General features: G+C 35.6%; 1 protein-coding gene across 5 annotated transcripts in view; it reads left to right on the top strand.

Annotated features, from left to right (window-relative positions):
• The window catches only part of Bruce (BIR repeat containing ubiquitin-conjugating enzyme), a 571,194-nt gene that overhangs the window by 128,906 nt on the left and 424,489 nt on the right, over positions 1–17,799 (top strand). For all 5 annotated transcript variants that reach the window (XM_069833681.1, XM_069833684.1, XM_069833683.1 and 2 more), the window contains exon 12: positions 5,830–6,044. In XM_069833681.1, coding sequence (XP_069689782.1) covers positions 5,830–6,044 — 215 coding nt within the window. The remainder of the gene's footprint in view (positions 1–5,829; positions 6,045–17,799) is intronic.

Genomic DNA, 17,799 nt, shown 5'->3' with positions numbered 1-17,799 from the left:
GAATCATAGATGTCTCATATTCTTGTAATGTTATCCTCAATTGAACTTGATATAAAGATTGTGCTCTTAAATTTGTTCATCCTTTGAATGACTGTTTTTACGGCTTCAATTCTACTATGAAAATTTGTTGTTAATTTTAAATTTGAATCTGTAACACGTACCAAAAGTAAGAGCACAACTACTAGAACGAATGTGTAAGTGTATTACTAGAACATTAAGTTAGCATGTTGTGTACAGTTCTAAGGCCATACTGAGTGTGTGCACAAATGCATACGCAAATGATTTAAACAGTTATGAAACATTGACATCGTAACTAGTGCCAGGATTTTTAGGTTTTTAAGAAGTCCATTTTAGGTTATTGGAATAGGCAAAATATTTTTTTTTTTTTTTTTTTTTTTTTTTTTTTTTTTTTTTTTTTTTTTTGTTCAAACTGTGAAAGAGGCCACAAAAATTGCCTGATTGCTAAAAATGTATGCTTACAGTCACTTTTAAATAACATAACTTTTCCCTCGGTGATAAAGTTGGAATTATTTCCAATACACTATCTTAATGTGATTTCACTTGTTTTGGCACAACTTAACAAAACACAACATATAAAAATTCAATATTAACAGCAGACGCACCAGAATAAGACAGACTGCACAAAGACCTCAGAAAAGTTCACAGCTCATACCCGCACACACAAGATTAGTCTTCTGTCAGAGAACATGCTCGAAAACTTCACGATTTTCAACAGTACGACTTTTTTGCAGTTCATTTGCCTCAAGAGAAAGTTCAGTCACTTCATACCTTTCTACTGGCATGTCATATCTGCAATCAGTGGAACTTCCAAAATGTATACAGTCCTAATCATTGCCCTTGAAGTGTGAAGCCTCTGAAGGACAGCCTGCTATACAAAGAAAGATGGAATTCCATTTTGTCCAAAACAACAAAAGACTGAAAGGGTAAAGACCGCAGCAGAAAAGAATAAAAATTATGAAATCTATTGACATTTCTAAATATATTTATATAAAATGCAGTAAATATAGAAAAATAGATATTAATTGTGATTTAGGTTATTTTAGTTCTTAAGGTCCAATTTAGGTATTTTTAGGTTCAACAGAATTGACATACATACATGACTGTTATAAGTATGATTCGGAAAATTATCTAAGAAATTATGAGCTTAGAAGTAAGAAAAAAAAATAGGTAAAAACCTATAAATCTGGTCCCAGTCATAATATTAGAAATGTGATATTCGTCTTGAATTCAGCTTTATAAATGTCATTGTTACATTATACATCTTCACACTACCTTCACACTGGAAGTATAGTGCATATCTACGACTCTGGTATGACATACGCATCATGCACATAATTCTTTGATCTCCTTCTGCCTACTTTTGTATATGAGCACTTCAAGCAAAAACATAAGAACTGTGACTTGTCCACAATCATGGTGAAAACTCATGCTGATTGTCAGTATTCCATTTCGTGTGTAACCACCTCACAGAGGGATGCAGATACAGAAATTTTAGACTGTTGACGCATGACATTACCATCAAAGCAGAACATTGCCAATGCGAATGAAATCCAAGCTAGACGTAGTTATCTAGTGATTATGTTTGCCCTAAATGAGATAAATCTGCAATTATAATAGAATATTTCCAAATAACACATAATTTGTTGCATATGAACTAAATTATATTTATAGTACAGTGTGGAAATTTGTGCTTATATGTGTTTTGTAATATGTAGTCGTAGATAATGTTCCTAGGTTACCCCACGTGATATTAAGTTATGTAGTGTACTGAAAATATTTTTGTGTTTGAAAAATATATCGAATTATTTACTATGCCCAGTTGCGTATTGTTTTTGTGTAGTAACGACAATTGAAAAAGTAAAGGTTCGTACTTAATATAACACTCCTTTTCTAAGGATGATATTGTTTGTAAACAATGGATTCATGCTTGCATAAGGAAGGACGAAATCAAATTTAAAATGCCACCTTGTGTAGTGTTCATTTCCTACCGAGGTCAAAATGGGCTATGTGACTTTTTTTTTTTTTGTAAGGAAATGAGTTATTGACGTCATTGGCAAGTTTGGGTTGAAGAATTTACTCAGTGAAAGGTTCAGTTTCAAAATGGTTTATTTTAGACGTGTAAAATGCATGAAGAAAATCAGTACATCAAAATGGGATATATTATTATTAATGAATTAATCAAAATGGGATATGCCGACCGTTATTTGAATAGAACAAAATAGGCCATACTCCATATTGTTATGTTATATTTCCAGAGCACATGAAACAGAATGGTCTGTGTTTGCCAAAGTTTGTGTGATTATAGTTTTTTGCCAGATTTTTCAGAAAACCAACATTGTTGACGTCTTAGTTACACAGTAATTATACGTCTACACTTCTCTTCTCGTTTATAAGGCCAGGTCTGTATTGCTATGAAAAATATTTATTTAAACTAATGTAATAGGCGTTATTTTATGAATTACGACAATACGTCAGACAGAAGATTACAGGCTATGACTGCTGAATGTATTCATTTGCTGAGAGTGAAAAGTTTTTATAAAGTCAAGAATGAGGCCTTCTCACTTTGATCTTTGATTGTCAGTAGAATTTGCTATTTCCACGTCTTCCTAGCCAAGCAACATATTAAGCCAGGCAATATCACATGGAAAAATTTTGATGTGCCTCTATTAATTAAAATACATACTCTCAGAAATAATCAGGCCTATCCATGGCTGTACTAATTCTGCATATTCTAATAATATTTAATACTGTGTCATGTTTTGTGTCATTGTTATTATGTTTGGAAATGGTTAACATTCGCTATATAATTGTTCCAGTAAATAACAAACATATCCTGTAAAGAGTAATTATATTTCATAATACAAAAATATTACTCTGTGCAAATTAGTGTACACTTTTTTCCAGTTTAGAAGAGGTAATTACTTTTAATGCATGAGGGTACGCTTATATAAAGCTTCTTTTTTGTGAGTGGTTCATTTTACCTAAGAAATAAACGTGAAAAACCAGAATTGTCATTTAAAAGAATTATGTGATAACTTTTTACAAATACTTCTGTACTAGGAAGCTATAGCAGAAATTGCCGAGTGGCTGTATCTTAAGTAACTATCTGTAAAAAAATTTAAATTATGGTTTATTTAACGACGCTCGCAACTGCAGAGGTTATATCAGTGTCGCCGGTGTGCCAGAATTTTGTCCCGCAGGAGGTCTTTTACATGCCAGTAAATCTACCAACATAAGCCTGTCGCATTTAAACACGCTTGCCATCAACCTGGGCTGGGATCGAACCCGCAACCTCGACCACAGGAGGCCAGCGCTATACCGACTATGCTACTCAGGCCGACAACTATCTGTATACCTTGACCATATCAATTGCAGAATTTTTTGCGACAATTGAAATTCTAGAAGCATTAGATTTTCATTAGTATCTTCTATTCATCGTATGACTTATTTAAATGCTTGTTGATACACAAATCCTAAATTATGACATAAAATACGCTATTCCAAAAATTTGATATACACGTGACCCAGAACTAAAAAGATTATATATATATATATGCATTTATATGACCTTCCGTCATTTGTATTAAGAAAGCTGGAAACGTGCATTAATTCATTTGAACATCGAAAAGGAGGCCAGGAAAAAAGAATGTGACATAGAAATTTGAACTGTCATTATGACACAGTCATGACTTAACTGATGCTTTGTTCAAATTGGCTAAGAGAATTAGAATACAGTGTAAGCAGATTAGGCCTAAATTGGGATTGGTAAGAAATCGACTCAGTGGAAATAAATGTGGTATGTGAGATTATAAAGGAGAGGAGTAATGAGATAGCAAGGCACAAAATGTTTAATAATTTGAACGGATTATCATTAAGTGGTTACAGAGAAATGAGAATCTTATGGGGACAAGAAGAATACATAGGAGTTAACTCCAGGGATGAAGGGATGGGTTTAGCATGGTGGTGATTAGAAATTTGGAGATTAAGGAACAGAAGAGGAAACATCAAAAGAAATATATGCTGGTTTTGCAGACAAAAACAGGACGCTATGCATATCATCCTATATTATACAAGAAACGATTCAAATTATTGCCTATTAATAGTACATACATGTGTGGGAGAGTCTGAAATTTTGTTTCAGCGCGCGCGCACACACACACACACACACACACACACACACACACACACACACACACACACCCCCCCGCCGTTGTGGATGCATTACAGATCATACAGTGGGGGTATGTTGCACAATGTAGTGTGTAGCATTTTTCGAGTGATCTCTTGAAAGAGCACTGTAATCTTCCATCACAGGTCGACTTCATTCTATGGCCTTTGTGCATACACCGATGACTTGACGTATACCCCCTCACACACAAAAAATCTGAAGGCGTTAAGTCTGGGCTATTTGCAGGGCATGGGATGGGTCCACCACAGCCGCACCAGTGATTGTTGAATGTCTGGTTAAAATGATCCCGCACTATGAGAGCCCAATGTGGTGGAGCACCATTCTATTGAAAGATAATAGTGTCCAGTATCCCATCTTCCTGTAATTGAAGGAGTACAAACTGCTTGAGCATATCCAGGTAATTTACAGCACAGTCTCCTCCACAAAAAAGAATGGGCCATAGAGTTTCTTATGGGTCACTCCACACCACATGTTCACTTTAGGGCTGGCTGACCGTAGTATCAATTAACATTGTTTATATGGAAAGGGGCATGCCGACAGTTGTACTTATGTCTATAAGCTTGCTGGGTCTGTGTGACACAGGAAAATTTTGCATACTGTATGACATACTGAGCACGCTGTTGCAATGTGACCACCATCTTGTCTATCATGCATGCTAGCGTTACCACACCATGTGGTTGAAGACTGAAACACCGTTTACTTGAAACTTAAGCTCTTTCTGCTTACAATATAACAAACTGCTGAGAGAAGATATTCTCTTGTATATAACATTTTACTTTTCTGACATCTCAAATGGGTCACTCTGTATTATCTTGTCCAGAATATGATAGGATAAGGAAAACATTTATTGAAGAGTCAATTATTGTAAAATTAAATGTAAGAGAATCTTATAGAAATGATGTAGATTGCTAAAAGAAAAAAAACTTGAAATTAGGACTTTTTATATGTATACCATAGTAAAGAAGAAATGGCAAGAGGAAGCTAAGTTATAAGCATATTCATGATAATGAGGGACTAGTTATGTAAGGTAAAATATGTAATTTTTAAACTTAAAACATAAGGACTAGCTAAGATGAAAAGTGTACCATATTAATTGTAAATAAATTAAAGCAATACCTTGAAAACAGAAATGTGACAGGACTGCCATTAACTGGTGACGTGTAAACATGTATAATATGTTTTGATGACATTAACCTATAACTATATCTATTTACAGGATAGACAAATTCCAGTCACCAGGTCACCTTGGTGTCTGAAAATTTTTATGTGCACTTGAGTTTTTTTTAATTGAGTTTAATTTTTTTTTTTTTAAGATTTCAATTTCTTTTATGTTGCTGTGACTAATACATAGTTAACAAAAGCAGTCCTAGGAAGAAGTTCGAGAGTGTAATGTGTTCTGTTAATTAATTATAATATTGTTTAAAATATTATAATAAATGTATCTTCATCTTAGCTCAAATTTTTTTTTACTGAATGTGTGGATAAAATGTGGTGACTCCTGGAAAAGAGGGCTGGCATCCGAAAATTTTGGAATTTTGTCTATACCTGTCTGTATGTACTAACACTTTATATATTGTGATGTGGTATTTGGCAATTCATAGTTTTGTTTTATGTGGCAGGTCCTGTGGAAAATCCAGTAACCTCTGAAGAATATCTGCGTGACCACAATACTGAAATTCTCTGTGGACCAGTAAATCTTTCTTCGTGTTTAGACTTATCAGAACAAGGTGGTACTGTTACTCTTACAAGCCCTAAATTATTTAGAATCAGAGGAAGAACTCTTTTAGTGCATATTAAAGCACTTGGTGATGACAAGGAAGTTCTGAAAGAAATGGTAAGCAATTTCTTTTACGAATTATATCACTAAATACTATTTTATTTAATATTTTGTGATGTCTAATCTGTACGATTTGAAATAAAAGTAAAGACAATCAAGAGTTATTTTATGTTTCTTCATGAAACTTTGAGGTTAATTGTCTAGTAGCTTAATGATGGCAACCATAAAATACTTAGGAGTATGTGTGATACCTTTGATACCATAGAATTTGTAACTATTAAGGCAATATTTATGTAATTCTTTACCCTGATATATACAAACACAAGTCAAAACCCTTTGGAGTAACGGTCAGCGAGTCTGGCCGCGAAACCAGGTGGCCTGGGTTCAAATCCCGGTTGGGGCAAGTTACCTGGTTGAGGTTTTTTCTGGGGTTTTCCCTCAACCTAATACGAGCAAATGCTGGGTAACTTTCGGTGCTACCCCGGACTCATTTCGCCGGCATTATCAGCTTCATTTCATTCAGATGCTAAATAACCTAGATGTTGATACGGCATCGTAAAATAACCCAATCAAAAAAAAATATACACGAAATATTCATGTATGTTTATTAAACTGTATCAGTGACAGTGACGTTACATATCACAATCTGTTCTCACTCCCAGGAGACAGATCAATGACAACTCAAAGATAGAATGATAAGTAACCCCAAATTCTAGAAATAACATTGAGAACAGCTCTTACTGGAATAAAATCTACTGTTTCTGAAGCTGGTTGCGCTGTCAACAGATTTAATGTCTGTGTAAATTGCAACTGAGAAATAATAGGTGTATATCTCCCACGAAAGTGCTGATTTTTTGTCTCTTATTTTTAAGTAATTCTCAACAAATGAACATCTGAATAAACAGTGGTTAAAAACCATTAAAAGAGAAGATTTTGTGCCGACAAAAAAATTCAGTGGTACATAAATATTAAATACTCGACACTAAAGATATGCGTCCAGAATTACAGGTTTAAATAATTTTTGTATTGAATTACAGTAGCAACATGAACTTCGTGTTTGCGCTGCAGTAGGGCTAGTACAGCGGCGACCGAAACTAGAACAGCAATGATTACACGCGAGAGACATTATCTAGGCATTATCTAGCAATATTTATAAGCTTGTACTTACTACTTGGGAAAAGGAAATTGTACCAGAACAATGGAAGGAGTCCATAATTGTACCTCTCTTTAAGAAGGGGGACAAGACTAACTGTAGTAACTTTCGAGGAATATCACTTTTGTTGATGTCATACAAAATTTTGTCCAATATTTTTTTGAGAAGATTAAGTCCATATGTAGATGAAATTATTGGGGATCATCAGTGTGGTTTTAGGCGTGATAGATCGACTATTTATCAGATTTTTTGTATTCAACGGATATTGGAGAAGAAATGGAAGTACAAGGGTACAGAACGTCAATTATTCATAGATTTCAAAACTGCATATGTCTTGGTTAAGAGAGTAGTTTTATATAATATTCTTACTGAATCTCCATGTATTGTGGGTCCCTATCACCACGGCATGGCGTGTCCTCAGGTTGCGGATAGAGGAGACGGCCTCCAGATATGGAGGGTAGCTGTGAATATATTGAATAAGCAGTCGTGGACAGCCGATAAGGGGTGGTCCTCCAGCTTGGGGGTTGGGCGAAGGGCTAACAACCCATCACCGTAAAAAACAGCTTGTTACGTATCCCTATAATAAGCCTCGGAATAGGACTGATTCTCTGGCACGACCACAGCAAAGGAATAAGGATTTGAGATTTGGCACTTGGAACGTAACTAGTCTTTATAGAACAGGAGGGGTAACATTAGTAGCAAAAGAACTAGCTAGATATAGAATAGACTTCGTAGGAGTACAAGAGGTTAGGTTAGATGGGAATGGCATATCACAAATAGGAGTTTACTTGTTGTATTATGGGGAAGGAAACAATAATCACCAATTAGGAACAGGATTCTTTGTTCATAAAAGAATAAAATCAGCAGTAAAAAAGGTCGAATTTATCAGTGACAGGTTATCATATTTAGTACTTAAGGGTAGATGGTGCGACATCATAGTTATAAATGCTCACGCCCCTACAGAAGAGAAAGACGACCATTTAAAGAATAGCTTCTATGAGGAATTGGAACATACTTTTGATCAGTTCCCTAGATATCACATGAAAATTTTATTGGGGGATTTCAATGCTAAAGTAGGACGGGAGGATATTTTTAGACCAACTATTGGAAAAGAGAGCCTACACGCAATTAGTAGTGACAATGGAGTTAGATTAGTCAACTTTGCCACATCGAAAAATTTAATTGTCAAAAGTACAACATTCCCCCATAAGGATATACATAAATATACTTGGACTTCTCCAGATGGATTGACACACAACCAAATAGATCACATCTTGATAGATAAACGGAGACATACTAGTATAGTAGATATTCGAACTTTCAGGGGTGCAGACTGTAATTCTGACCATTATTTGGTGATTGGAGAATTAAGAGAAAGATTATCAGTAGCCAAGCGAGTAGAGCAACAAGTTAATATTACTAAATTCAATATTTTGAAATTAAAGGACGAGGAAACTAAGCAACATTATCAGGTCGAAATTTCAAATAGGTTTGCCATATTAGCAAGTTCCGACGAAGTTGACAAAGAGTTAGATGTTAATAGTGTGTGGGAAAATATCCGAGACAATATCAAAATTGCAGCTGAACAGAGCATAGGTTATTATGAAACTAAGAAAAAGAAACCGTGGTTTGATGAAGATTGTTGCATGGTAGTAGAAAGAAGGAAACAGGCAAAATTGAAATTCTTACAGGATCCAGTTGAGGAGAAGAGAGATAATTATTTCAATGAAAGACGGGAAGCAAGTCGTACACTTAGGATTAAAAAGAGAGGTTACTTGAAGGAAAAACTGAATGAGGTAGAAACAAATAGTAAGAATAAAAACATTCGAGATTTATATAAGGGTATAAAGGAATTTAAGAACGGATATCAGGCAAGGGTAAACGTGATCAAGGATGAGAATGGTGACTTGCTTGCAGACTCTCCATCAATCCTAAACAGATGGAAAAACTATTTTGCGCAACTACTAAATGTACATAGGCCAAATAGAAATGATCGGGACGAAATTGAAATACAAACTGCTGAGCCATTTATACCCGAACCCACGCTTTCAGAAGTCGAAATTGCGATAGAAAATCTGAAAAAGTACAAGTCTCAAGGTATCGATCAAATTCCAGCAGAATTAATACAAGAGGGTGGGAGTGCATTATATAGCGAAATTTATAAGCTTGTACTTGCTATTTGGGAAAAGGAAATTGTACCAGAACAATGGAAGGAGTCCATAATTGTACCTATTTTTAAAAAGGGGGACAAAACCAACTGTGGTAACTTTCGAGGAATATCACTTTTGTTGACGTCGTACAAAATTTTGTCCAATATTCTTTTGAGAAGATTAACTCCGTACGTAGATGAAATTATTGGGGATCATCAGTGCGGTTTTCGGCGTAATAGATCGACTATTGATCAGATTTTTTGTATTCGACAGATAATGGAGAAAAAATGGGAGTATAAGGGTACAGTACATCAGTTATTCATAGATTTCAAAAAGGCTTATGACTCTGTTAAGAGGGAAGTATTATATGATATTCTTATTGAATTTGGTATTCCCAAGAAACTAGTTCGATTAATTAAAATGTGTCTCAGTGAAACATACAGCAGAGTCCGTATAGGTCAGTTTCTATCTGATGCTTTTCCAATTCACTGCGGGCTAAAGCAGGGAGATGCACTATCACCTTTACTTTTTAACTTCGCTCTAGAATATGCCATTAGGAAAGTTCAGGATAACAGGCAGGTTTTGGAATTGAACGGGTTACATCAGCTTCTTGTCTATGCGGATGACGTGAATATGTTAGGAGAAAATACACAAACGATTAGGGAAAACACGGAAATTTTACTTGAAGCAAGTAGAGCGATCGGTTTGGAAGTAAATCCCGAAAAGACAAAGTATATGATTATGTCTCGTGACCAGAATATTGTACGAAATGGAAATATAAAAATTGGAGATTTATCGTTCGAAGAGGTGGAAAAATTCAAATATCTTGGAGCAACAGTAACAAATATAAATGACACTCGGGAGGAAATTAAACGCAGAATAAATATGGGAAATGCGTGTTATTATTCGGTTGAGAAGCTCTTATCATCCAGTCTGCTGTCCAAAAAAAAAAAATCTGAAAGTTAGAATTTATAAAACAGTTATATTACCGGTTCTTCTGTATAGTTGTGAAACTTGGACTCTCACTCTGAGAGAAGAACATAGGTTCAGGGTGTTTGAGAATAAGGTGCTAAGGAAAATATTTGGGGCTAAGCGGGATGAAGTTACAGGAGAATGGAGAAAGTTACACAACACAGAACTACACGCATTGTATTCTTCACCTGACATAATTAGGAACATAAAATCGAGACGTTTGAGATGGGCAGAGCATGTAGCACGTATGGGCGAATCCAGAAATGCATATAGAGTGTTAGTTGGGAGACCGGAGGGAAAAAGACCTTTAGGGAGGCCGAGACGTAGATGGGAGGATAATATTAAAATGGATTTGAGGGAGGTGGGGTATGACGATAGAGACTGGATTAATCTTGCACAGGATAGGGACCGCTGGCGGGCTTATGTGAGGGCAGCAATGAACCTTCGGGTTCCTTAAAAGCCATTTGTAAGTAAGTAAGTATTCTTACTGAATCTGGTATTCCCAAGAAACTAGTTTGATTAATTAGAATGTGTCTCAGTGACATTTACAGCAGAGTCTGTATAGGCCAATTTCTGTCAGATGCTTTTGTAATTCACTGCGAGCTAAAGCAAGGAGTTGCACTATCACATTTACTATTTAACTTCGCTCTAGAATATGCCATTAGGAAAGTCTAGGATAACAGAGAGGGTCTGGAATTGAATGGAGAGTCAAAGCCGAGAGAACCAAGTGTCCAGAAGATGTACAAGACTGGAGAAGAAAAGCAGCCGCTTTTAAGAAGGAATTAATTACAGCAAAGAAGACCAGTTTCACAAATTTTGTAGAACATATGGACTATAGGAAAGACGGAAATAAAATCTACAAATTTCTTAATAAAACAAAATTATCAAAAACTACAACAGAACCATTAAAATATAATAACAAATGCTTAATTACAGGCAGGGAAATAGCAGAATCCCTTAACAAATTTTATGCTCAGTCTCAAAGAATACCCCAAGCATACAAGAAAGAAAATAAAGCTATCAAAAAATCTATCAGAGAATCTAATAAACCAAAAGATATACAAAATGATATTTTCAATCAAGATTTTAACGACAGAGAACTGGATCTAGCAATAGAACAATTACAGAACAAAAAATCTCCAGGACCTGACAAGATCCACCCAGAGTTTATTAAACACCTTGGCAGGAAAGGAAAAGAAATCCTACTTAAACTGTATAACACATGTTGGAAAATGACTGTACCATCCGACTGGAAAAAAGGCATTATCATCCCGATTTTAACCAAAAATAAACCTTCAAACAATATTAATAGCTTCAGACCAATATCTTTAACCAGCGTTATTGCAAAAGTGATGGAAAGAATGGTAGCATCTAGACTTAACTGGTTCCTAGAATACTACAACCAACTTAATAGTTCACAGACCGGCTTCAGACAGAATCATAGTACAAGTGAAAATGTATTTCTACTAAGCCAAGACATCAAGGAAGCTTTCAATAGACAAGAGGACACCTTAGCAGTATTCATTGATTTTCAGTCAGCATATGACTCAGTCTGGAGAAATAAATTAATTGAGAAGTTGCAATCAATAGGTGTGAAAAGTAACATGCTGAAATGGATAACCCAGTTTATTTCACAAAGATTTTGTGCTACAAAATATAATACATACATTTCCAAATATAAACAAACACACCGAGGACTTCCACAAGGTGCTGTTCTGAGCACAACACTCTTTAATATTTATATAAACGACCTTCCATCAATAATAAAAGCTTCAGAAACCAAAATTGCTTTATTTGCTGACGACGTAGTCATTTGGACACCAGGCTCTCCAAAACAACCTAAACTAATTAAAGACAGAATAGAAAAAGCCCTAAACAAAGTACATGAATGGAGCTCCAAAATCCTCATGACTATTAATGTAGAAAAAACATCTTATGAATTATTTACACTAAAATATAAACCAGTGACTATCAACATAAATTGTAATGATAAACCACTCAAAGCAGTTGTTGATGCCAAATACTTGGGCATCACTTTCGACAGAAAACTTAGTTGGAAAAAACATATAACAAACATCTCAGAAAAGGTTGAAAAGAAACTGCATATCCTGAAAAGGTTAGCTGGTGCTAAATGGGGCTGCTCAAGGAGAGTCCTTAATACAACATACAAAATGTATATTAAACCAAACCTCTTGTACTGTTCTGAAGCATTAATAACAGCAGCAAATGCTAACATCAATAAACTTGAACAACTACAAAATCAGGCTCTTCGCCTAATCACTGGGGCAGTTAAATCCACACCTGTTGATGCCATGTGTGCCTTAACACGGATCCCATCAATAACAACAAAAATAGAAGAACAAGCACTGCTCCAACATGAGAAAATGTTACGAGTTCCAAACTCTCAATGGACAGAAAAGAACCTCCCTTCTTCAATCCTTAAAACTCATAGTAGTTTCCTAGGAAAGGTAACATAGATTAAATCCAAATTGAACATTCCTAACACCAGAGAAAATTTACTCATAAGAGAAAATCCATTGGAATTATTGCAACCTACCTTCAGTTTGGAATTAACAGAGGAAATAAGTAAATCAGACACACCAAAAGAAATACAAAAACTTTTAGCACTGGAAACGATCAATACTAGATACCCTACAGAAGAATGGCTACACATTTATACTGATGGACCCACCACAGAAAACCTTACTGGAGCTGGAGTTACATGTACACATTTTTCCTTTTATCATTCTGTTGGCAGAGACACAACAAATTATGATGGTGAAATAGAGGCTATACATGTTGCTCTCCGACAATTATTAAATCTTCCCTTAAATAAATATAACAAGACAGTAATTCTTTCAGATTCTAAAGCTGCAATTCAGGGAATATGTTCAAATGCTACAAAGAAGTCAACAAAAATAAGAGAATGCTACAAAATGCTAACACAACTCCAAAAAGTTAATAAGATTGTCCATCTCCAATGGATTCCAACACACTGTGGAGTCATGGGGAATGAAACCGCAGACACACTTGCAAAGAAAGGCACAACAATAAAACAAAAGTCTAAATTTAATTTCTCATATTCCTCAATAAAACGCTTGATCACTACAAAATTTTCTCATTCATACCTACAAGAAATAGAATCAAATGCTAAAGACAAAAAATGGATTACACTACTTTCCAACCCAGATATAATCCCCCAGAGACCAAGGAAAACAGCAGTTGCAGCCTTCAGACTATTGACAAATCATGACTGTCTAGCAAGTCATCTCTACAGAATAGGTATCTCAGCTTCACCAATATGTGTCCTGTGTAACGATCCAGCAGAAATGAATGAAGATCACTTGCAGACCTGTGAAGCATTAAGATCAGAAGAAACTACAGTTTAAAAGTATTGGAAAGCACGACTGCTAACGGCTTCATTGCCAGATGCAAGGCACTAGACAACAACAACAACAACATATTACCTGTTCTTCAGTATGGTTGTGAAACTGGACTCTCACTTTGAGAGAGGAACAGAGGTTAAGGGTGTTTGAGAATAAGGTGCTTAGGAAAATATTTGGGGTTAAGAGGGATGAAGTTACAGGGGAATGGAGGAAGTTACGTAACGGAGAACTGCATCCATTTTATTCTTCACGTGACATAATAATTAGAAACATTAAATCCAGATGTTTGAGATGGGCAGGGCATGTAATACATATGGACGAATCCAGATATGTTATTTTGAATTTTATTCAGCTTCGTCCAAGTGAAGGCTGCCTAGAAGACAAAGCTTACCAAAAAATTGTTGTTTTTTGAGTAAATGGTAGGTACACAATTACAATGAAAAAAAAAATGGAGAAAAGAAAAAGAAATAACACAATTATAAATAATTGAAGACGACTAAACAAAAGATCATTAATTCCGGAAAAAACATAAAATTTCCTAGTACGGTATCTGTTTGCTACTGTTAGCTAGGAGACCGGAGGAAAAAAAGTCCTTTGGGAAGGCCAAGACGTAGATGGAAGGATAGTATTAAAATGGATTTGAGGGAGGTGGGATATGATGGTTGAGACTGGATTATTCTTGCATAGGATAGGGACCGATGGCAGGCTTATGTGAGGGCAGCAATGTACTTCCAAATTCTTTAAAAGCCATAAGTAAATAAGTATAAATATTAGTAAAATAAATATGTAAAGCACACTAGCATAGATCTTCTGCAGGAGTCAATTTTGTATATGTTCTCACATCTATTTTGTCTTTAAACATAATATAATACTTACTTACTGGCTTTTAAGGAACCCGGAGGTTCATTGCTGCCCTCACATAAGCCCGCCATTGGTCCCTATCCTGAGCAAGATTAATCCATTCTCTATCATCATATCCCACCTACCTCAAATCCATTTTAATATTATCCCCCCATCTACGTCTCGGCCTTCCCAAAGGTCTTTTTCCCTCCGGCCTCCCAACTAACACACTATATGCATTTATGGATTCGTCCATACATGCTACATGCCCTGCCCATCTCAAACGTCTAGATTTAATGTTTCTAATTATGTCAGGTGAAGAATACAATGTGTGCAGTTCTGTGTTGTGTAACTTTCTCCATTCTCCTGTAACTTCATCCCTCTTAGTCCCAAATATTTTCCTAAGCACCTTATTCTCAAACACTCTTAACCTATGTTCCTCTCTCAAAGTGAAAGTCCAAGTTTCACAAACATAAAGAACAACCGGTAATATAACTGTTTTATAAATTCTAACTTTCAGATTTTTGGACAGCAGACTGGATGATAAAAGCTTCTCAACTGAATAATAACAGGCATTTCCCATATTTATTCTGTGTTTAATTTCCTCCCGAATATCATTTATATTTGTTACTGTTGCTCCAAGATATTTGAACTTCTCCACCTCTTCAAAAGATAAATTTCCAATTTTTATATTTCCATTTCGTACAATATTCTGGTCACGAGACATAATCATATACTTTGTCTTTTAGGGATTTACTTCCAAACCTATCTCTTTACTTGCTTCCAGTAAAATTCCCGTGTTTTCCCTAATTGTTTGTGGATTGTCTCCTAACATATCCACGTCATCCACATAGACAAGCAGCTGATGTAACCCGTTCAATTCCAAGCCCTCTTTGTTATCCTGGACTTTCCTAATGGCATACTCTAGAGCAAAGTTAAAAAGTAAAGGTGATAGTGCATCTCCTTGCTTTAGCCCGCAGTGAATTGGAAACGCATCTGACAGAAACTGACCTATACGAACTCTGCTGTACGTTTCACTGAGACACATTTTAATTAATCGAACTAGTTTCTTGGGAATACCGAATTCAATAAGAATATCATATAAAACTTCTCTCTTAACCGAGTCATATGCCTTTTTGAAATCTATGAATAACTGATGCACTGTACCCTTATACTCCCACTTTTTCTCCATTATCTGTCGAATACAAAATATCTGGTCAATAGTTGATCTATTACGCCTAAAACCACACTGATGATCCCCAATAATTTCATCTACATATGGAGTTAATCTTCTCAAAAGAATATTAGACAACATTTTGTACGGCATCAACAAAAGTGATATTCCTCGAAAGTTACTACAGTTAGTCTTGTCCCCCTTCTTAAAGATAGGTACGATTATGGACTCCTTCCATTGTTCTGGTACAATTTCCTTTTCCCAAATAGCAAGTACAAGCTTATAAATTTCTTTAGATAATGCACTTCCACCCTCTTGTATTAATTCTGCTGGAATTTGTACTTTTTCAGATTTTCTATCGCAATTTCGACTTGAGAAAGTGTGGGTTCGGGTATAAATGGCTCAGCAGTTTGTATTTCAATTTCGTCCCGATCATTTCTATTTGGCCTATGTATATTTAGGAGTTGTCCAAAATAGTTTTTCCATCTGTTCAGGATTGAATGAGCGTCTGCAAGCAAGTCACCATTCTCATCCTTGATCACGTTTAACCTTGCCTGATATCCATTCTTGAGTTTCTTTATGCCCTTATATAAATCTCGAATGTTTTTATTCTTACTATTTGTTTCTACCTCATTCAGTTTTTCCTTCAAGTAATCTCTCTTTTTATTCCTAAGCGTACGATTTGCTTCCCGTCTTTATTGAAATAATTATCTCTATTCGCCTCAACTGGATCCTGTAAGAATTTCAATTTTGCCTGTTTTCTTCTTTCTACTACCATGCAACAATCTTCATCAAACCACGGTTTCTTTTTCTTAGTTTCATAATAACCTATGCTCTGTTCAGCTGCAATTTTGATATTATCTCGGATATTTTCCCACATGCTATTAACATCTAACTTTTCCTCAACTTCGTCGGCACTTGCTAATACGTCAAACCTATTTGAAATTTCGACCTGATAATTTTGCTTAGATTCCTCGTCCTTTAATTTCGGAATATTGAATCTTTTAATATTAACTTGTTGCTCTACTGGCTTGGCTACTGATAGTCTTTCTCTTAGTTCTCCAATTACCAAATAATGGTCAGAATTACTGTCTGCCCCCCTGAAGGTTCGAATGTCTACTATACTAGTATGTCTTCGTTTATTTATCAAGATGTGATCTATCTGGTTATGTGCCAATCCATCTGGAGAAGTCCAAGTATATTTAGTATATCCTTATGGGGGAATGTTGTACTTTTGACAATTACATTTTTTGATGTGGCAAAGTTGACTAACCTAACTCCATTGTCATTACTACTTATGTGTAGGCTCTCTTTTCCAATAGTCGGTTTAAAAATATCCTCCCATCTTACTTTAGCATTGAAATCCCCCAATAAAATTTTCATGTGATATCTAGGCAACTGATCAAAAGTATGTTCCAATTCCTCATAGAAGCTATCCTTTATATGGTCGTCTTTCTCTTCTGTAGGGGCATGAGCATTTATAATTACGATATCGCACCATCTACCCTTAAGTACTAAATACGATAACCTATCACTGATAAATCCGACCTTTTTTACTGCTGATTTTATTCTTTTATGAATAAAGAATCCTGTTCCTAATTGGTGATTATCGTTTCCTTCCCCATAATACAACAAGTAATCTCCTATATTGATATGCCATTCCCATCTAACCTAACCTCCTGTACTCCCACAAAGTCTATTCTATATCTAGCTAGTTCTTTTGCTACTAATGTTACCCCTCCTGTTCTATATAGACTTGTAACATTCCAAGTACCAAATCTAAAAACCTTATTCCTTTGCTGTGGTCGTGCCAGAGAATCAGTCTCATTCCGAGGCTTATTTGAAGGATTCGTAACAAGCTGTTTTTTACGGTGATGGGTTGTTAGCCCTTCGCCCAACCCCCAAGCTGGAGGACCACCCCTCATTGGCTGTCCGCGACTGCTTATTCAATATATTCACAGCTACCCTCCATATCTGGAGGCCGTCTCCTCAATCTGCAACCTGAGGACGCGCCATGCCGTGGTGATAGGGACGCACAATACATGGAAACATAATAATAATAATAATAATAATAATAATAATAATAATAATAATAATAATAATTTATTTATTTAATCTGGCAGAGCTAAGGCCAATA

This window comes from Periplaneta americana, chromosome 8 (genome assembly GCF_040183065.1).
Source record: "Periplaneta americana isolate PAMFEO1 chromosome 8, P.americana_PAMFEO1_priV1, whole genome shotgun sequence".
In the NCBI taxonomy this organism is placed as follows: Eukaryota; Metazoa; Arthropoda; class Insecta; order Blattodea; family Blattidae; genus Periplaneta; species Periplaneta americana.
This window is presented reverse-complemented; position numbering and strand designations above follow the sequence as displayed.